The sequence below is a fragment of the Miniopterus natalensis genome, chromosome 21, assembly GCF_054644295.1.
Source record: "Miniopterus natalensis isolate mMinNat1 chromosome 21, mMinNat1.hap1, whole genome shotgun sequence".
NCBI lineage: Eukaryota > Metazoa > Chordata > Mammalia > Chiroptera > Miniopteridae > Miniopterus > Miniopterus natalensis.
Window position 1 is genome coordinate 4,380,438 of NC_142101.1, and position 21,047 is coordinate 4,401,484.

The window sequence follows — 21,047 nt, forward strand, 5'->3', positions numbered from 1 at the left end:
GAGAGGGGGAGACACATTGATTGGTTGCCTCGCACATGCACCCGGACCAGGGCTGGGGATTGAACCTGCAACCCAGGTATGTTCCCTTAATCGGGAATTGAACCCAAGACCCTTCGGTGGGTGGGCTGACACTCTTACCATTGAGTAACACCGGCTAGGGCAAGGTAGATTTACTTTTAAGAAAGGTTTTTAAATTTTTTAATGAGAACTTTCTTTACATCTTTTAACTCTTAATTTTTTATTTATTTACAAGCATTGTTCTATATTAATAAATATAGAAGTTTGTCTTTTTAAAATGTCCACAGAGTGTTTCAGCTAATGGAGATAGCATAATTTATTTAAATGGTTATCTCCTGTTAAACTAGTTTTCAAAAAGATATAGAGAGAGAGGCTGTAATTCTTCCAATTTTCTATCAGGTCTGAAATGTTTACTATCCTTTAGGCATCAAAGGCAGTGGCCCCTGAGGAATATGTCTCTTGTCTATCTGTAGCAGGACCAATGGACTTCACTTTGTCCATGGTATTCCTTCAAGACAGGCTCCTGCCTAGCCCTGCTGCCTTGTCATCTGTCACCGGCCCCTTCCTAAAGTACCTTTGCATTTATGCTGCCTGGACATGTCACAGTACTCCATTAAAAACAGGAGCAATACACCTTGTTCTATGTGGAAGCTCAGGAACTGTACCCTGGACTCCCAGAGGGCCTCAAGGAGAAGGCCCCTTAGTCATTGAACCCGACCGCAGTGAGCATCTAGCAAACGTTTTCCGTGAGGGCTCTAGGAGGTGTTGCCTGGTGTTTGTCTTAATTTATTTAAAAAACGTTATGCTGTTCGAAAGGAAATTACTGCCTGTTATAATAATGTAATACCATATTATGTGAATTAAGTTTTTCTCAGTGGTTTGGGAATCTAACTACCATTTATTACTTTCTGCAGATACGTATTCCAGCTCAATCTTGCATATAAGTCTTTGTTAAATGAATAGACCTTTAACATCATTTTTCAGATGGAGGGTGACTTTGGTTTGTTTTGCCTGATTAATATAGTAAATTTATTTGCATGTTTAAAAGGAAAAAAGTATTTTTTCAATTTTATGTAAAATATGCTATTTTAAATCTAAAAAAATGAGAATGAAGTCACATTGATTTTTTTAAATGGGAGACGTTCCTAAAAGCTGATTACTTAAATAATGTAGCTTTGACTTACCTTGAGTTCCTGTACCTTGTCTGAATATGGTAACCATACTACTTATATAGAGTTAACCTTCGAACAATACGGGGTTAGGGGCGCCAACCCCCATCAGTCAAAAATCCACACACAGCTGTTTTTTTAAATGTTTTTATTGATTTCAGAGAGAGGAAGGGAGAGGGGGAGAGAGAGAGAAGCATCAGTGATGAGAGAGAGTCATTGATCGGCTGCCTCCTGCATGCCCCCTACTGGGGATCAAGCCCGAAACCCAGGTATATGCCCTGACCGGGAATCGAACCGCGATCTCCTGGGTCATAGGTCGATGCTCAACCGCTGAGCCACGCCAGCTGGGTCACATGTGTAACTTTCGACTCCCCAAAAACTTAACTGCTAATAACCTGCTTTTGACAGGTCTTACCAGTAAAGTTGATTAATATACATTTTATATGCTATATGTATTATGTATTGTATCCTTGCAATAAAGTAAGATAGAGAAAATGACATTATGAAAATTATAGGAAGAGAAAATTTACAGTATTGAAAAAGTCCATATATAAATAGACCCACACAATTCAAACCAGTTTTTGGGGTCTGAGGGATGATGTTGGAGTACTTTGAATTTATTTTTGAGTTTAGATTGTTCTGGAAGCTCTACTCTACTATACAGAGAATTTTTAGCAAATAAGTGTCTTGGCCTGAAGCTGCCCTTTGTGTAAGTTCAGCTTTCCAAGTGTTTGTTTCTGACTTTATTTTATAATTTAGTGTTATGGGGACCAGGAAGGATTTCCAGCTTCTCAGGAAAGTCTGAAAGTTTGTCGAGCTCTTCCTTAGCACCCAGAAGTAGAGAATGTAGAACAGACCATTCCTAGCAAATTAAAAACAAACATTCTCCAGTACATAGTATGAAGTAAAGCTTAATAACTGATAAATACAAGGAAATTAGACATCTCTTTCTCCCAGAGACATCTTTTCAGGAGCCTCCCCATCCAGCTGATCTTGCAGATACATCTGTTATATCTTTGAAGCAGGTTTTCAATGCTGTTGAGCTAGTCAGGGCATAGAATGAAGGGAAGCTACTAAGTTCTTTGTCTAAATGCAGGGTATCGTTGAAAATTGACGGAACAATAGTCCAGGGTTTTAATCGTAATGCAAAAATCCTAAATATTTGCAAATTGAGTTCAGTCTATTTTTTAAAAACGACCATTTGCCCAAATAGAGTTCACTTCAACAATACAAAATGGGCTCAAAATAACATAATTGGCCATATCAATATTGAAGGAGAAAACTCATATCATGTTCCAAAGATCTGAAATCGCATTAGATAAAAATTGGTAATTATTCCTAATTAAGTGACAGCAAAATCCAAGTAACCTGATGAAAATACTTCTCGTATCAAAAGTTAACATTTTTGCCTGGCTGGAGTAGCTCAGTTGGTTGGAGCATTGTCCCATGCACCGAAAGGTTGCAGGTTCTTTTCCTGGTCAGGGCACATACTGGGGTGGCAGGCTCAGTCCCTGGTGGCGGCAGGTACCGAAGGCAACCGATCGATGTTTCTCTCTCGCACGGGTCTCTCTCCCTCATCTCTCTAACCATGTCCTTGGGTGAGGATTAAAAAAAAGAAAAGCTGACATTTTCACTGCATAGCTGGAGAAGCAAAAGAATTCCTACTGAGTTGTTCACTGTTACTGAACAGAGTTCTGGAAGTACTTGTTGGCGGAAGTAGATGTTTCAGATAAAGCTGACACCTCAGATCTGTGGGCTTCTTGGGTGGATTGTTCAATTAGGACATCTGGCCAGCCCTTTGGAAATATTTGAAGTTTGACTCCAGTCTCATCCCTCAGACAAATATTTTTCGTAAACTAAAGATTTCACAGAAAAAACTTAGCTCTAATATTAGCAAAAACCATGGAGTACATGAGATCTCAAAATATACAGATTGATACTTTTAAACTCAGAGTGGAGAGGGTCTTTCTACGCAACACACAAACTAGAAGAAAAATTTGACTAAAATTTCTGCATTGAAAAGTAAAGTCACAGTAACCATCAATTCAGGACAAAGTCTTTGCAAAGTGTGATGCACAAATGGGTAATTTCCTCCACACACTTGTGCAGGGGGGTGCATACAGGGGTGTGTACAGCAGTTTTAATGCCGAAAGTCTAGAAACAACCTAAACTTTCTCCAGTGAGGCACTCATTTAAAAAGATGGAAAGTCAGTGGAGACCTGTACAACTTAAAAAGAATTATTTTAGTTCATGGAAAACACTTCCAGAATGTTTTGAGGTGCAACAGCAGCTTCTGCAGAACAGTGCATCTATACTGTGCTCTCGTTTGCGTACTTTGAAAAACTTTACCAATGTATGTCTAGTTTTCTAGAATAGTAAACAGTGAATGGTCTTCGGAGAGGGAGTTTGAGTTGGGAGTAAAACTTTTTGTCATGTACCCTTGGATACTATTTAAATTTTATACTTTCAGTTTTTAAATCATTAATTTTTTTCCTCTTGTTTCAGTGGTGGCGTCTCTACTCCTTAATCTGGGCAGCCCTGTAAAGGAAGTACGGAGGGCAGCTGTTCATTGCCTGCAGGCCCTCAGTGGAGTGGCATCCCAGTTCCACCTGGTGATAGAGCACGTGATTCCCAAGGCAGAGGAGATCACCTCAGATGCCACCTACATCATTCAGGTAATTCATCAGCACAGGAAGTTGCATGTGTGCACATGAGCAGTTTCCTCCGTTCTTGACTTTTGCTTTGTAAGGATTTTGATTTTTAGTCTCTGAATTTAGAAGCTGATATATCAGTATTTCCACATCTTTCTCCCCCGTTTTTGAAAGATAGCTGCTAGAAGACCAGTGTCTGGCTTTTGAGAATAAACTGACCAAAGGGTACCAATGTCCTTTCCTATTAAGGTTTCAAGAAGAAATGACCCACCATAATTAGGACATTTAACCTTTATAATTCCTTACCTCTTTTTTATCCAATTTTCTTTTTGGTACCTTAGGATTTGGCTACTTTGTTTGATGAACTACAGAGAGAAAAGAAACTGAAATCTCATCAGAAGTTGTCTGAAACTTTGAAAAACCTGCTTTATTGTGTATCAAGTTGCCCATCTTACGTTGCAAAAGATCTGATGAAAGTGCTTCAGGGAGTCCACAGTGAGGTGAGTGCAGTGTCAGAGGACTGCATCCCCTGGTGTCACTGAGGGCCACTGTGACCACTCCTGTGCAGGCGGGGCCAAGCCATCACACAGGTACTCAGAGTGAAAATTTCCATACTAATTTGGGAGGGGAAGCATCGCAGTGGAGAAAGAGAGATAGGAAACAAAAAGCAAACATTGGTGAGTTTCTTTCCATTTTAAAGTTGTGTGTTATCCCTGTCTAATCACTCACTTGATTGTAAATGGATTTTAAAATGACACAGGGAAAACATTGAAGATGTGCTGCGGAAACACTGCTGGGTTGCCTCTGTACTTCTGGTGAAAACCTCCCATGAGGTAATAAGTTTGGACATAAGACTGAGCATTCCAGAACCATTTCCTCACTTTTCAAATGTACACGGTTGTACTCTTTTCTGGGGGGTACCCCATGGCTTGCATTACGTTGTCAAGGAAACCTGTAGTACAAAAGAGAGAGGTTATGAGAGCCTTGTTGATGTGACAGAGTGCTGGTCACAGAGGAAACTTTCCTTGTCCTGGTGTCCAAATGCTCGTGTGCATCACCAGTCTCTGACTGCACATGGAGATTTACTAAAATGGGTAGAAAGGGGTGAAAAGCATTTGATTGTATTTTCCTTGTGGAAACACACAGATGGCATTTATCAGTTCTGTGTCATCCCTGTTCTAGTTTAAACTAGGAATTGACAGTCTTATTCTGTAAAGGACAAAGTAGTAAATATTTTAAGCTCTTGCAGCTGCTCAGCTCTGCCCCCTGTGGCAGGAGCAGTGGAGACAGCATGTAAACCAGTGGACCTGGCTGTGTGTCATTGAGCAAGATTTAAAAAACAGGTGGCCCCTATATCTGGCCCACAAGCCATATTTTGCTGGCACCTGGTTTAATTATTAAAGACTTTACATTCATCATTTGAATTAATATTAAGTATACCAAGTTGTAAACGTTTAGGGAAGTGTGCAGTTTTAAAGAAAGCTAAAATTTGTGTTTATAGTCCAGAACTTCAGTTTAGTATGTGTTTCCTGCTTTCAAAAAGTCTTGGGCCACTCACACATCTCTCCACTCATCTCTGAAGGGTTTAGGGCTTTTGTCCATTATAGACTAAACTATCAGAAGGGACCTGAGTGCTTAACTGGATTAATGGTCATCCCACGTCCAGGAGGTCATTATTGGGGGGGGTTTTCCTGCAGGCTAAGCTCCCAGTCTTCCTATGTGATATCTTTGGAGGTCTGTGTTAAAACAAAAACATATACCAGTGTAAAGACTATTTTCTAATAAATTTTCCAAACTTTAGATGGTGCTTTCTCAGCTATTGCCTATGGTCGAACAGCTATTAGAAAAGATCCAGAAGGAGCCCTCAGCAGTCCTGGAAGATGAGGCCACCGTTCTGCATCTCACTCTGGGAAAATACAATGAATATTCAGCTTCCCTTTTACATAAGGACCCAAAGAGTTTAGATCTATTTATAAAAGCCGTGCACACAACAGAGGAACTTTTCACAGGGATGCCAACCATTCAGATTACAGCCCTCGAAAAGGTCAGCGACTTTTTTCAGGAACTAAAGCACATTTAAGTTTTTAAAAATGTATAATGTTTTACTTGGAGAAGAGGGAGTGGACTGGACATGTTTTAAAGGAGTATGATTTGTTTGACCCATTTTGCAGAACTGAATATACGTGGGTCATTAAAAATACTGCATTTTAACCAACAAAATTAGAAACAGTTTTACATTGTAAGAGAATGATACAAAGATTGTTCTTTGAATTCATGCTTGTTTGAGCTCTGGCCTGTTTTTGCCTCCTCTAGATTACAAAGCCATTTTTTGCTGCTGTATCAGATGAAAAGGTGCAGCAGAAGCTTTTGCACACATTGTTTGATCTATTGGTGAACTGTAAAAACACACACTGTGCTCAGACTGTTAGCAGTGTTTTCAAAGGGGTAAGTTGCAAACAGTTTATAATTTATTAAGGTTTGTTCTCTTCCAAGTAACACCTTGTGTAAGCATCCTCAGTGTACAGTGCTCTTAGAAAATCAAATGTTACCATTGATAAGACCATGGAGCAATCAGTCAAGGAGAAGCGCTAAATCAGAATCAGAAGTCTTCACTGTTGTTTTTAGTGTGTGAAATGGTTATGGTTTTAACCAGATGGGTGTGTGAGTTGGATTTTACTCATGTTAGTGGGGATCTGCCTATTTTGTGCATGGGATAGGAATGCTTGGTGGCCTGGTGTTTAGCTGATAACAGCTGATTCGGCCTCACTTCAGTAGTTGTCTAATGGTGCATTATAATGACATTGAGAACCTCTCATTGGTGTATGTGCACTGAAATCTACATCAGAATAGCCACCTAGTTGCTCTGTGTTGTGTTGGAAAACACATTCACAAAAGGACAAAAGCACAGTCAAGTCCCAGTGTCCAGGTCCAGCAGTTCTCAGACTTTAACATATAGGCACTTACATTTCTAAGATAAATGAGGTGAAACAAGGTGCAAAACAATGTATATCATATGCTTCTGTTTGTTTTGTTTTTTTTAGTCTTTATACAGCTATCGGTATACGGGAAATTTTCAAAAGAATACATAAGTTGTCAGTGGTGTTTGCCTTTGGGGATTGGCCTGGGTTCCAGAGTCATAGGGAGACACAAAAGTGAACATAGAGATTTTCGTTGCATCTCTTTTAATCAGTGTTCACTCCTCTAATTTTATCCCATGAATTATGTCATCAATGTGTTTTCTTCATGTTTCAGATTTCGGTTAACGCTGAGCAAGTCAGAATAGAACTGGAGCCACCAGATAAAACTAAGTCCTTGGGCACAATTCAGCAAACAAGAAGGCAAAAAATGCAGCAGAAGTAAGCTGTGGATGCAGGGAGAGCATCTGCTCTCGGGCCTTGAATGTTAAGGAGTCATTGCGATTTTTTCATACCCGTCAATTTGGCATGATTGGGTGTATTTATTCTTAGCACTGATAGTAATTTGCTTTTCCAACTTTTTGTCATATCTGTTTCCCAGAAAATCACAAGAACTAGAATCTGTTCAGGAAGTTGGAGGCTTTTACTGGCAAAGAGTAACCCTCATCCTAGAATTACTGCAACACAAAAAGAAACTCAAAAACCCTCAGATATTGATACCAACTCTCTTCAGCCTGTTGTCAAGGTAACGACCCCACCTTTGGTGGAGAGGAGGGGTTCTCACTCATCTATAATTATTTAACATTCTTCTTACTTCACTGGTCTGTAAAATAAAGCAAGTTAAGAACTGTTGTTGAAAGATTAAAAGAATGGTTTTAGGTACCCATTGCCAGTGCCCCAGACTAACCATCACCTGTGCTGTGCAGTAGGTGACCACTCACCTGACAGCTTGCTTTCCTCCTCTCACTACCATGTCCCTAGGGCAGCATCACTTGTATTTAAAGATACAGGGCAACTCCCACTCTATTTTTAGGTATAAATTATTACATAGATAGCCGCAGCGTATGCCATTGACTTGTGGACGTGTTCTTTCACCTGAGATTCCAAACAGACCAATGGAAAGTGCAGTAGAGGAGAGGTGATTTGACACGCCACCTGCCTGTATGAGAAAGAAGTTAGAATTAGAAACCTTCACCTTGTAAATGGACTTGATGCTTAATGTTAGTGTTTAGTCATCCCTTACTTAACGTGTTCTGGACAGTGGTCATTGGTGCATTCCTGACATTCTGCAGCTTTCACACCTGCCATTTCTCCTGTGGGCCCTGCAGGTGTTTAGAGCCTTTGCCACCGGAGCAGGGAAACATGGAGTACACCAAACAGTTAATTCTCAGTTGTTTGCTCAACATCTGCCAAAAACTCTCTCTAGATGGCGGCAAAATACCAAAAGGTATGTGTGTGCTTTGTTGGAAGGGGTGAGTGGGGGAGTTGTCCACTCCAGGGAGGATGGTGCCTACTACATACAGAGTGTTTACTACTCACACCTCAGATGTTCTTGATGAGGAGAAGTTCAATGTGGAATTGATCGTCCAGTGCATCCGCGTGTCCGAGATGCCTCAGACCCATCACCATGCTCTTTTACTTCTGGGGACTGTGGCTGGAATATTTCCTGTAAGTACTAATGACGTGGCCTAAGTAGATATTTCAAGTATTTCTGTCTTCCGTGGACGTGCGGTGTTCACGGGTTTGAACTCAGTGGACTTGGGATCTTACAGTGCTGGCAGGCCTCTCAGCCCTGCCTCTCACTAGCTGAGACAGATTTTTGTTAAGCTTCAGTTCCTCTTCGTAAGGTGGGGATAGTAGTAACGTTCTCCATAGTGTGATTGTGAGGACATGACTGAATAATTTAGTGAGCATCATTGCAGTGCCTAGCACACGTAGCTATCAGTTAAGTGGTAGAATTCGTGTTACTTGGAAAAAATTACTATCCCCATCAGTCCTCAAACAGCTTTCAACCAAGAAAATAAATTTGATTATAACTAACTTAAGCTAAAGAAATTATGTCTTTTACAGAAATATGTCACTTGAAGGTTTTTGAGGAGATTGACACTACTTTCATATTAGAGATTTCTGTCAGAGGTTCTTAACCCGGGGTTCTCCCTGATCTGCTAAAACCATGTGCATAATCTTTGTGTATGGGATTTTTTTTTCTTGGAATAAAGTGTATAGCTCTCGGGAGTTGATAATCCAGAAAGGGTTAAGTATCATTGATATTTTTCCTTTGCTTTTATTGAAATATAGTTTAGATGCATAAAATTCACCCATTTAAAGTGTACAGTTCAGTGGGTTTACTCTCTTCACAAACTTACGTAACCATCATAATTACTCCAGAGCATTTTCATCATCCACTGGCAGTCACTCCTGTTCTCTGTCATCACCCCTGCCCCGCCTCCCCCCTCTCACCACAACCACTAATCCACTTTCTGTCTCTGGATTTACCTATTCTGGGCACAGTCTATAAATGGAATCATAGTATGTGGCCATTTTTGTGTCTGATTTCTTCCACTTAGCACAGTGTTTTCAAGGTTCATCTGTTGAAGCTTGAATTGGTGTTTTCTCTTTATGGCTAAACAGTATTTCATTTATGTATATACTACATTTCATTTATATATTCATCAGTTGAAGGGCATTTAAGTTTCCACTTTTGGGCTATTACGGTAAAATTATGCTGCCTTGGACATTTGTAAATGATATTTTATTTGAACATGTTTTCAGTTCTCTTTGGAGTGGAGTTGCTGGGTCATCTGCTAACTTTAACTTTCTGAGAAACTGCCAGACTATTTTCCAAAGCAGCTGCACCATTTGGCGCCCACCAACAGTGTATGAGGGCTCTGATTTTCCACACCCTGGCTGCTACTTGTTATGCTGTCTTAATACAGTCATCCTAGTGGGTGCGAAGCGATATCTTGTGGATTTTGCATTTCTCTAATGACTAATGATGTTGAGCATCTTTTCATGTATTTATTGACTGTTTATCTTTGGGGAAATGTCTTTGCAAATCCTTTGTCCATTTTTAAACTGAGTTATAATGAATCATTGATATTTGATGTGTTTAAAATAGAAAATGTTGAAAGATGTATTTTCTTTCAGGATAAAGTTCTACACAATATTATGTCTATTTTCACATTTATGGGAGCCAGCGTCATGCGTCTAGACGATACTTACAGTTTTCAAGTTATTAACAAGACAGTGAAAATGGTTATTCCAGCTCTTATTCAGGTGAGCTGTCCTTAGACCATCGCTAGTATTACTTTTTAATTTTTAAAATTTTACATGGTATGAAGTCCAAGTAGTAGTAAATGAATGACATTTAACAGCCTTTCTGAAATGCTCTGGTATTTATTTAAATTTTAAATGATGAGGCTAAGAAGGATTCTTGGAAATAGTATCTTTTCCAAGAATGTGAATAAATATGCGTGTTATAAGGATATAACTACAAAAGTGCCTTGGCATTATCCTGACAATGTGAATTTACATTTACTGTGTATTTCAGGACATTGCATCAGTTTGCTAATACTCTTGTGTAGGTCCATGAAGATAGGAAGCTTTAGAGCTACTATGGCAAAGTTAATTTGCAATTCAGCAGACATTTACCAAGCACTCTCTAAGAGCTAAGTACTCAGAGAGGAGTGAGACATAGTCTCTGCCAGTAAGGGATGGACGATTTGAAACTAAAAGTGGCCTCAAACATGAAAGAGGTTGGTCATCTACTTGAGTTTTCTGTTTACCTCCACTGTTGTTGGTCTTACGTTACTGATTGGACCATTCCAGGGATGACCGTACTCAGCACTATTTCCTTCTCATCTTAGTATTAGATTGGTATCCTCTGTTTCTGACACATTGGCGAGTCAGGACACGTGTATATACAAAGAAAAATAACTGTCTGATACTGTATATACCAATAAGATAGGTAAGTGCTGAAGAGTCCAGAATAGGGGAAGTCACATGGGTTAGCCTGAGCACAGTTTCATAAACCATGCAAAGTGGAATGAAAGAAGGGAAGAATTTGCCCAGTGAAGAGGCAGCGTCATCAGTAGCCTGAGCAGAGGCGGTTGGGAAGGTGCAGGGTGTGAATGTGATGGAGATGATTTGGGAGGGAGCAGGGAATCGAGACAGAAGTACAGGGCACCGGTTTATTCATTTATTCTTTTGTTCATTGAACAGTTTTATTTTGAGCTCCAATAGCAGAGTAGAATGGTTTGAACTTTATTCTGAAAGCAATAGGGAGGGAGCTCTTGGCCTTTCTTTGCTCTTTCACCTCAGTTGTACCCATTCTTCTCGAGCATAGCACAAATCCTGCTTGATTGTGGCAGCTTCTCGGCGTCCTGAGCGCAGACTTGCTCTCAGTGCCTGTCACTTGGCGTCTGCCATTTACTGCCTCCTGTTATCTCTTCACACCTGTCTCATTTCTGATGAGTCTTCTTGGGGCAGAGCTCACATCCTACACATCGTATTCCCCTCAGGGCCAAATAGTGCCTGGGACATAACTTATGCTTATCGAATATTTACTGATTGGTTTTGATTATTAAAATTCTTTTGATCACTTTGGGCACACGTGAAGGCCTTGTCCTGTCCACTGACAGCCAGTTTTGTGGGGGGTTATTTGTTCTACTTGCTGCCCCTGCCTGCCCCTCTGCAGTCTGACGGTGGAGACTCTGCAGACGTCACAAGGAATGTGGAGGAGATCGTAGTGAAAATCATGAATGTGTTCGTGGATGCACTGCCACATGTCCCGGAGCACCGGCGCCTGCCCGTCCTTGTTCAGCTCGTGGACACGCTGGGCGCAGAAAGGTTCCTCTGGGTTCTCCTCGTCCTGCTGTTTGAACAGTATGTCACTAAAACAGTGCTGGCAGCTGCCTGCGGAGAAAAGGTCAGAATACAGGGCGGGTATAAGAAAGAAATGGTGTTTCACAGGTTTTTTTATATTTTCCATCTTAAATGGGTTTTGGTGATGCTTCATGCCGTTACTTAAACAGTGCTGGCACAGAACTGCTTTTAGAGGCCTTTTGTTGTTATTTAAAATCCTTTTCGGAGCCTATGGTTCTGAATTCCACGGTAGCAACAGACATCTCCTGAGGGCTGTTTGACTTTTCTGAGAAGCAGGTCTGGTGCGCTGCTGGGCAGCTCTGCTTTTAAGCCCAACAAGGTAGAGCAGTGAAGTAATTAAACTGCGTCTCTTGAAAGTGGCTTTGAAGGCATTTCCTGGGGAAAAGGAGGAGTGTTGGGATCAGTAAAGCCTGTGAGACACAAGTGAGTATTTTGAGGAGCCCTGCTGGGATAGACGAGGAAGCACTTAGGAGTCAGGACTGTTTTCAGATGATGTCGTAGACCTAGGGTCTGGCAACAGGCCTGGACCTGCTCTAGTAAAGCAGGGCTCAGTTCTGCCGGGAATCATGGTGCAGGTCACCCTGGAATTATGCCCATGTAGTTCTCATAAGCCGGCCACGTATGTAAGGCACTTGCTCACTGGCTTGTTCCTCTGGTGATACATGTGACTGTGGGAACAATATGTGGGAACAACTGTGCGCTCAGGAATATTTTTAAGACATTTCCCATATTTGCATTAACATAAATTTGACAGGTTCAGTTTATTACCTACGTCTCTTCTCTATACAGGATGCCATGTTGGAAGCAGACACTGAATTTTGGATCTCAGTCTGTTGTGAATTTAGTGTCCAGGAGCAGATACAGAGCTTGATGAGTCTCCTCCAGTACTTACTGAAGCTGCCTGAGGAAAAGGAAGGTGAGCGTGAGCAAGCGTCAGGAGTCCTTCCTGTTGAACCTGAAAGCTTGGGGTGGGGGGGGGAGGGCAGAGACCCTTGGAGCAGGTTATCTTTAGAACCCAGAGAACACCTTTAGAAGGACTGCTAACAGTGAGTAACTTCTCACTCATGCACATGATTGCGTACGTTCTCAAATCTTCATGGAAAGAAAGGTGAGTGGGGTTTCTCCTGGTCATTCCTCACACATTGTCGTCTGTGTCTCTGCGCCAATGTGTTGGCTGGGGAGTGTTGCAGTATCTGGGTGAGTTATGGTAACGTAACAGCAGGTTACCAGGGCCTTATTAGCTGTATCTTGGCTTCCCATCAAAATGGCTGTGAAGACCTTTACAAGAAGAAAAGCAGTGGTGACTAAACATTGAAATTCTGCCATGCGTAGGAGTCCTGGAGAAAATGCCACTGTGTGTAGCACCAGTGGCATTGGCTTGATGTGCTGCCTGTCTTAGTTCTGCCTCTCAGAGCAGAACAGGTGCATTTGAAAGGCGGGTCCTCGGACTCTGCAAGACTGATTCCAGTGTGGCCAGCCATGGCCCTGTCTTCCCTGCTTGGCCAGGCTGTGACTTGCCTCACCTTGGAGTCGGCCCAGACAGAGTGGAAGGTGCCTAGAGAGTTGTGTGTGGGGACATGCTAGAAGAGTCTTCATTTTGAGTCCCTCTGGGACAGTGGGTTTTAAGTGACTCATCCGGGACCCCCAACTACTGCACCAGCCCTTTGATATTAGATCCATTTGAACATGGGGTTCTACAAAGTTTCAGGACTTCTCCAACTTTTTAGAATTGACCGTTAAAGACTTTGACCTGTTGTGGGCACCCTGTAAATGCCGCTGAGGCCTCAAAAGTGAGGTGAAGTCTCCTTTCCCAGTAGAATGGCTTCCATTTGAATGTCTCAGCTGCCCTCTATGTGGCGGGTTTTGTTTTTTTCTTTTGGTCTTACAGTCTTCTCAGGGCAGCTGGTTCCTTCCTTGGCAAATACATTCATGCCTTTCACTAATTTAGAAGGGGGAAAACTGGGTCTCATAGCTTAACAAATCTCTGAAAATTGCATCCCATTTCCTGTGTTCCTTATATCTGTATGTGTACTAAGGTCGAAGGTGAGTGTGGCCACTTGCTTGTTGCTGTTTTTCAGAATCTGTTCCCAAAGCGGCACCTAGTGCGAGTGAATCCCAGGAGATGCTGCAGGTCTTTGATGTGGACACCCACACTAGCAAGCAGCTGCGGCACTTCAAGTTTCTGTCCGTGTCCTTTATGTCTCAGCTCCTGGCTTCCAGTCATTTTATCAGAAAGGTGATGTGCTCTTTAAATATGTTTATGATACAGTGATTGTGCTTTTTCTAAAGGAACTATGTTAAACGAGTAAAAAGAGTTTGGCAAATACTGCATGCGAACAAGAGGCATGACTTAAAAGATAGAGGAGAAAATGGTACCGTCACCACAAAAAATTGTTTGGCATAATCTACTAAGGTTGTACTTACATAAACCTTATGACTCTGTAATTCTACCCTCAAGCAGCAGACACCCAATAGAAGCGTGCACCCCATAGAAGTGTGTGCCAGAAGACGTCTAGGAATGTTAGATCCAGGAATGTTCATAGGAGCCCAGAACTGACACCATCTGTGTGCCCATCAACAGTGGAGTGATGGAGTGATGAAGTGACATCATAAAGGGGCGTGGGCGAACCTGACGACCCTTATAAACAGTGTTGAAGGAAAGAAAGGCGCAGATAGTGCATCCTGTGATACCAGTTGTATGAAGTTCAGAAACAGCAAAGCAGATGTGTGGTTTTAGAAGTTAGGATAGTGTTTGTGTTTGGAAGGAGCAGAGGGTCGTAGGGAGGTCAAGTAGAGGAAGGATTCAGAGGCTCTGACATGCTGTGCTTTACCTGAATACTGAATTCTACATGTAGGATTTGTGCACCTTTCTGTTTGTGTGTTGAACTTGAAACAATGAGAAAGAGAAGGAGACAGAAACAAAACGAGAAATAAACCACAGGAGAGGGGGCAGTCACGACCAGGGATACAGGATAGCTCCACAGAGAACATGCTGTATGACTGAGCAGATCAGGAGGGGAAACTGTGACCACTGAAATAGTCACAGAGAAACAGTCCAGAATCCTGTACTTATTTGTGATTTAAGAAAAATAATCCGCCCGGCCGGGCGTGGCTCAGCGGTTGAGCATCGACCTAGGATCCAGGCGATTGGGGTTCGATTCCTGGTCAGGGCACATGTCCGGGTTGTGGGCTCAATCCCCAGTCGGGCGTGTGCAGGAGGCAACCGATCAATGACTCTCTCATCATTGATGTTTCTATCTCTCTCTCTCCCTCTCCTTTCCTCTCTCTGAAATCAATAAAGATATATTTTAAAAAGAAAGAAAAGAAAAATAATCCCCTTAGCATTGCAAAATGGCTGGGAGCTCGGCCCGAGAAAGCTGTCAGAACCTGCAGTTCATCACCCTTCACGGTGGACATCAGCGGGGTGCCATTAAATTCTGCAGCAAGGATGCTCTCTGCTTATGTTCCTATTTGGCAAAACAAATGTAAGAATCAAAAGATAAAAAAATTCATAGCACTAGTACTAGTTCAGCAACCTTGCTTGATAGGGATCAGTGTACACGATACCCGCAGGCAGGTTAGTGTAGATGCTGTCCGCAGGTGGGTCATTATAAACTCTGTCCCCAGGCGGGTGAGGCAGGTTCACCAAGGATGGTGGTACAAGGACATGAGCTTGGGTACACCTGTATGCATGTAAGAAATGTGTTATGTGGCATCACAAAGGGGGGAGGGGGAGACCTCCAACAACCACAGCTGGCACAGTTTATTTTCCATGTGGGGAAATAAGACGGGTGTCACATTGTAAACAAAGGACAGTTTCAGATGATTAAAAACTTCAGTGCAAAAAGCAGTATCTAAAACTTTTTTAAAAATCCTCATTCAAGGACATTTTCATTGACTTTTAGAGAGAAGGGAAGGGGGGGAGAGAGAAAACATGAATTGGTTTCCTCCTGCACATGCCCCAACCAGGGCTGGGCATCCAACTGGCAACTTACACGTGTGCCCTGACTGGGAATCAAACCTGGGACCTCTTCGGTGCACAGGACAACACACCTACCAGTTGAGCTACACTGGGCAGGGCTAGGACTTTGAGAAGAAAATTGGGGAATATTGTGACCAAAGACTGGAGAAGAATTTCTTAAAAACTTTGATTCAACAAAAAGAAATGAAAGCCACAGAGTAAGAGAAGGTGGTTGTGTGTAAGTCCAGAAACATCAGTTTCTACTAGAACAACTGACAAAGAATATGAATTTACTGAGGAGGATTCACATGTGGCCAATAACTGCATGAAAAACCCCTTCTGTGGTGAGAAGGAAAGTGCACATTGGACAGATGCCACTGTGAGGTCTGTCAGGTCGGCGAAAGTGAAAAGCTGTTAATAGCAAGAAGTGCAGGGCTGTGGGGACACGGGCCTTTCTGTCCATGGGGATGGGTACTGTGTGTTATGGGAGCCCTTGGCCCAGCCAGCCAAGTGAAAGGTGCACAATTCCTTCTCTCAGGTGTATGCTCCGCAAAAACTTGTGGAGATGCTCAAGGAGACATAAAAATGCCCTTGTTTAGCATTGTTAGTGAAAGGGGGAAAAATGGTCCTGAACTACATGTCTGCCAACAGAGCTGAACGAATAAATAAGTTGTTTATTTACAGAGGATACTGTGTGCAGTTAAAACTAGTGAGCAAGACAGATCTCAAAAATCCAACATTACCAGAAAAGTGTGCTGCTGACAGATTCAAGTTTGTGGGTTTGGGAGAGTGGAGCTAGGGAGCAGTCCATAGGGGACCATAGCTGTATCCATAATAGGTCATCTTAAAATCAGGTATGAGCTAAAGAAAGGTCAGCACTTCATAATTAGTAGGGTATTGATTGTTTGCTGTATTTTTCTGAGTCTTTGTAGTTATTACCAATATCTGTGGAATGTAATTAAAATAAAGGAAGTAGAGTTTTTACTGTATGGTGGGGTGGTCTGAACTGGATTAGGCTGTAATGTTAGAAAACATTGCTGTGGGCAGTTTGAATTGAATAGTCTTAGATGAACCCAATAGCCTACTGCAAGTGATTTTTTTATTACCAGCTTCCATGCTGTTCTAATGCCGCCTCTTTAAAAATTAGGTAGTTGAAAGTGGTGGTCCTCAAGTTTTAAAAGGCCTCGAGCAAAGGTATGTTACTTTTCCTTTTTCAGTTTTTATTTGGAAATGATTTCAAGCTTTATCAAAAAGCTGGAAGGGTAGCACACAGATTTCTCATGCGCCTCCTGTGTCCTAGGCTGCTGGAAGGTGTCCTTGGCTACATTAATGCTGTCGCCCAGTCCGTGGAGAGAAATGCAGACAGGCTGACGGGGAAGTTCTGGCGCGCGCTCCTTAGCAGAGCTTACGACATGCTAGACAAGGTGGGTCTGCCTTTCTCCCCAGTTTCTGTGCATCCTTGCTGTTTTTATGTCAGTATGAAACATAGTTTTACTTTAAGAATAAACTTACCAATAGCTTCTCTTAATATTATGTAGTTCAGGTTTTTCTTGGAAAAGAATCTCTTGACTAGAAATAATTTTGTCAGAAGGACGATTGTTTCCCTTTTGATTTTGTGAACATGTGCCTTACTAAATACCATGCTTTCAATATTCACTCATGGAACGCTCTCTAATGTTCCACTTTGCTCATGTGGAATGAAAGAAAAGCACCTGTCAGGTGGCATCTGATCTCAGCAGCATCGCTGGCCTTGACAGAAGGACCACTGCTCGAATCTGGCTGAGTTGCTGGGCTGCCTGGCAGTGATCAGTTCAAATCAGTTCTTTTTGCTGTTGTTTTTGTTTTGTTTTGTTTTTTTAAGTAGACGTGATTAGGAATGCTTCCCTGAGAGGTTAGTGTCAGAGTTAAATAAGAAAATGTGTTTGAAGATGCCTGGCACATGGAAGGGATGCAAGCAGTAGAGGTCTGTCTGAATCTGCGTTTATCTCCCTTTTTCTAATTTCGCTTTTCATTAAATGTAAACTGCTCTCCAGGTCAATTCCTTGCTGCCCACAGAAACGTTCATTCCTGTGATTCGAGGGCTGCTGGGGAACCCACTGCCATCTGTTCGCCGGAAAGCCATGGATCTTTTGAACAACAAGCTCCAGCAGAAAGCCTCCTGGAAGAAGAAAACCGTAAGTGGAGACTGCATCAGACCCACCCCTGCCCCGTGCTGTCAAGGAGCTGCATTAAACTCCCTGACGTCTCCACGGTACAGTCTAGATAAGTAGGTTGTTATATGAGCATAATGCTGTGACGTAAGTGTTTTCAAATGGAATGTTAATTCTAGTAGGAGTGTAGGTATATGTTGTAAGAGCTCTTAGAATGGATTTCAGCCCTACTGGAATTCTTGCTTAATGTGGACCACACATTGGCTTTAGGATGATTGTTATCCACCCTTTCTGCAAACCAGTAGGCAGTCGTGTGAATCAGGACTGATCAGGAGCACATGCATTGGCTCAGTGCCAGTAAGTAGTTGGAGGTTATTTTGTGTGATCATGTGGTCAGGACCTCTTGGTGGGGCCTCCTTTCAGGCAGTGTCAGCAGTAACCATGGAAAGTGGACTAGCGGTGCTCTTGCAGCTGTAATTATTTGAGAATTTTGACTGTCCTCTTCAGGTTTGTCATTTCCTAAAACTGGTTCCAGTCCTTTTGGCCATTGTGCAGCGTAAAAAGAAGGGGGCAGAAGAACAAGCTGTAAACAGGCAGACAGCTCTGTATACCCTAAAGCTTCTGTGCAAGAACTTTGGTGCAGAAAACCCGGAGCCTTTTGTGCCAGTGCTGAGCATGGCCGTGACCCTGATCGCCCCGGAGGAGTGCGAGAAGAATGTACGGGGCAGTGCCCTGCTGTGTGCGGCGGAGGTGGCCTCTACCCTGGGAGCACTGGCCATCCCCCAGCTTCCCAGGTACACTGGGAGACCTGGGCAGGAACATCACATGGGGCTTCTGGTACAAAATGAAAATAATACCTCAGTCACCTTTTTGCCTATAAGTAGAAGTTACATCAAACTAGATTTGCTAAAACCTGGCCGGGTGGCTCTGTCAGAAGCGCCGTCCTGTACACTAAGAGGTTTCGGGTTCAGTTCCTGGTCAGGGCACATACCTAGGTTGCAGGTTCCATCCCCAGTTTGGGCACATACAGGAGGCAACCAATGGATGTTTCTTGATCCATCCCGTGCCCCTCCCCTACCCCATTCCCTTCCTTTCTAAAATCAATAAAAGCATGTCCTCAGGTGAAGATTTTTTTTTTAATTAGATTTGCTTAAAGAATTGATCTTTGACAAGCTGTAATTAGGAAGCCACAGGTGAGGCTCCTCAGAGGGGCCATCCACTCGGGGAGAGTCCATACCTGACTCTAGGGCTGTGCAGCCTTGCAGGTCACTTAGCTTTACTGTCTGTGAAACTGAGACACCACCCACCTGTGGGCTTCCAGGGGCAGAGTATGGAATGTTGGCTTCTTCCGTAGAGTCTGACACACAGCAGGTGTTAAGTTGAAAGACGTTATGTTTAATTGAGTGCTGTGTGGTGCTATTGGCACTGGGAAATTTCGTGCTCTTTGTCACGTAAACTGTAGACGAAGTTTTGTAGGCCTTGACAGGCACAGTGTGTCATGTGGGCACCAGTGTTGGATTTTTTCATAATGGCTTGTACTCCATTCTCTACCGTTTCTGCGTAAAGTTACTCTAAAGCTGGATCTTTATTTCTAGTCTGATGCCCTCATTGCTGACAACAATGAAAAACACCAGCGAGCTGGCCTCGGGCGACGTCTATCTGCTCAGCGCCGTGGCCGCCCTGCAGAAGGTGGTTGAGACGCTGCCCCACTTCATCAGCCCCTATCTAGAAGGTGTTCTCTCACAGGTGAGCCATTGTGGCCACAACATGCTCTTTGGGGTTCAGGGGAAAATTGCAAACTTGTTTTATTCTTTATGTCTTTAGTTTCTGTTTGGCAGGAAGGTTCTTTCTGAAAAGAAGTGCTTGTTATTCCCTAGTGTGTGCCTTTCTCTCCCCTCCCGCCTGATCCCAACGTTGATGTGGTATTGCTTTGTCATGAGGCTGGTCTTTTTGATTTTGAGAGTGTATTTTATTGCTCTTTTTTCCCTTGAGACCTTTGGAATCGAGCTGGCAGAGCTGCCTTTTATGATTTCTTGTAGAAACTGGGGTGCCCTCTGTTTCTAATGTTGGAGGGTTTCCTGTATCACAGTGCAGTGCCTACTTGCAAACACAATGGGCAAGTGACATTTCCAACTGAAAATGCCCGAGAATGGTCCCTCGTTCTGTTCTGTTTTATGGATCGTTTCCCATTTATAAGGTTAGGATCCGTAACTTCCTCTATGCAAATGACTTAAGTGACCCATGTGTGCTACAGCCAGTGCTTGAAATTTACAGAAAGGGTCCTCTGCATCCGATATGTCAGCAGGGAAGCACTCCAGTCCTCATGACAGCTGAATTCCTGTCTTCTCAGAATGTCACAAGTTGAATGCTCTGTGTCCTCGCACCATTTACCCACATCCCAGGCTCCCAGTTGGGAAAGAAGTATCTGTCATTTTTATCTCCAGACAAGCAGGGTTGGCTCTGAAAGGAATTCTATGAGCCAATATGTACCAAGTTCTTCAGCCACGAGCATTTGGGTGACTTCCTGCGTTGCCATCTTTGAATGTGCAGACGTTATCACCGATAGCCACAGAAGCCCTTGTCCCTGTTTTTGTATTTTTATAGGTGATTCATTTGGAGAAAATCACAGGTGAAATGGGTCCAGCCTCCCAGGCTAATGTCCGTCTCATGTCTCTCAAAAAGACACTAGCCACCACTCTGTCACCCCGTGTCTTGCTACCAGCCATCAACAGTACATACAGGCACATCCAGAAGCACTGGGAGGTAAGAGAATGTCAGGGATTAGTCTTTGGGGAGGGAAGGTACTGCAGTTTCCATGTTCACTAATGAAATCGTGGAATGTTAAAAACGGGCCCCTCTCTTTGCTGTTATTGGTAGAATTACATGGGTCCATTTATGAGCATCTTGCAAGCGCACATTGGGGTCATGAAGAAGGAAGAGCTCACCTCCCATCAGTCTCAACTCACCGCATTTTTCTTGGAGGCCCTGGACTTCCGAGCACAGCACCCTGAGGTCAGCTTATTGCCACTTCCCCAAATCCTAAACTCATCTAAGAGCCAAGAAGAACCAGCTATGTGACCTGTTCTACTTACAGAGCTGGATGTCAGAACTCTGCCTAATAAATCAGTTCTTTTGTTTTCAGAATGATCTGGAAGAAGTTGGAAAAACAGAAAATTATATCATTGACTGTCTAGTAGCTATGGTTGTAAAACTTTCTGAGGTCACATTCAGACCCCTGTTTTTCAAGGTGAGCTCTCTCCCTCCCCATCTCCTTCCTACTCGTAGAAGTAATGAGACAT

The 21,047-nt window shown here is 42.8% G+C and overlaps 1 protein-coding gene across 1 annotated transcript in view; it reads left to right on the top strand.

Annotated features, from left to right (window-relative positions):
- HEATR1 (HEAT repeat containing 1) overlaps nt 1–21,047 on the top strand; it is a 45,535-nt gene that overhangs the window by 20,442 nt on the left and 4,046 nt on the right. Inside the window, exons 20-39 of the mRNA XM_016199866.2 lie at nt 3,693–3,862; nt 4,180–4,338; nt 5,640–5,882; nt 6,152–6,283; nt 7,091–7,194; nt 7,355–7,498; nt 8,082–8,200; nt 8,300–8,421; nt 9,901–10,029; nt 11,450–11,680; nt 12,427–12,553; nt 13,716–13,873; nt 16,746–16,792; nt 16,899–17,022; nt 17,632–17,772; nt 18,256–18,542; nt 19,344–19,494; nt 20,353–20,511; nt 20,626–20,760; nt 20,891–20,995. Coding sequence (XP_016055352.2) covers nt 3,693–3,862; nt 4,180–4,338; nt 5,640–5,882; nt 6,152–6,283; nt 7,091–7,194; nt 7,355–7,498; nt 8,082–8,200; nt 8,300–8,421; nt 9,901–10,029; nt 11,450–11,680; nt 12,427–12,553; nt 13,716–13,873; nt 16,746–16,792; nt 16,899–17,022; nt 17,632–17,772; nt 18,256–18,542; nt 19,344–19,494; nt 20,353–20,511; nt 20,626–20,760; nt 20,891–20,995 — 2,987 coding nt within the window. The remainder of the gene's footprint in view (nt 1–3,692; nt 3,863–4,179; nt 4,339–5,639; nt 5,883–6,151; nt 6,284–7,090; nt 7,195–7,354; nt 7,499–8,081; nt 8,201–8,299; nt 8,422–9,900; nt 10,030–11,449; nt 11,681–12,426; nt 12,554–13,715; nt 13,874–16,745; nt 16,793–16,898; nt 17,023–17,631; nt 17,773–18,255; nt 18,543–19,343; nt 19,495–20,352; nt 20,512–20,625; nt 20,761–20,890; nt 20,996–21,047) is intronic.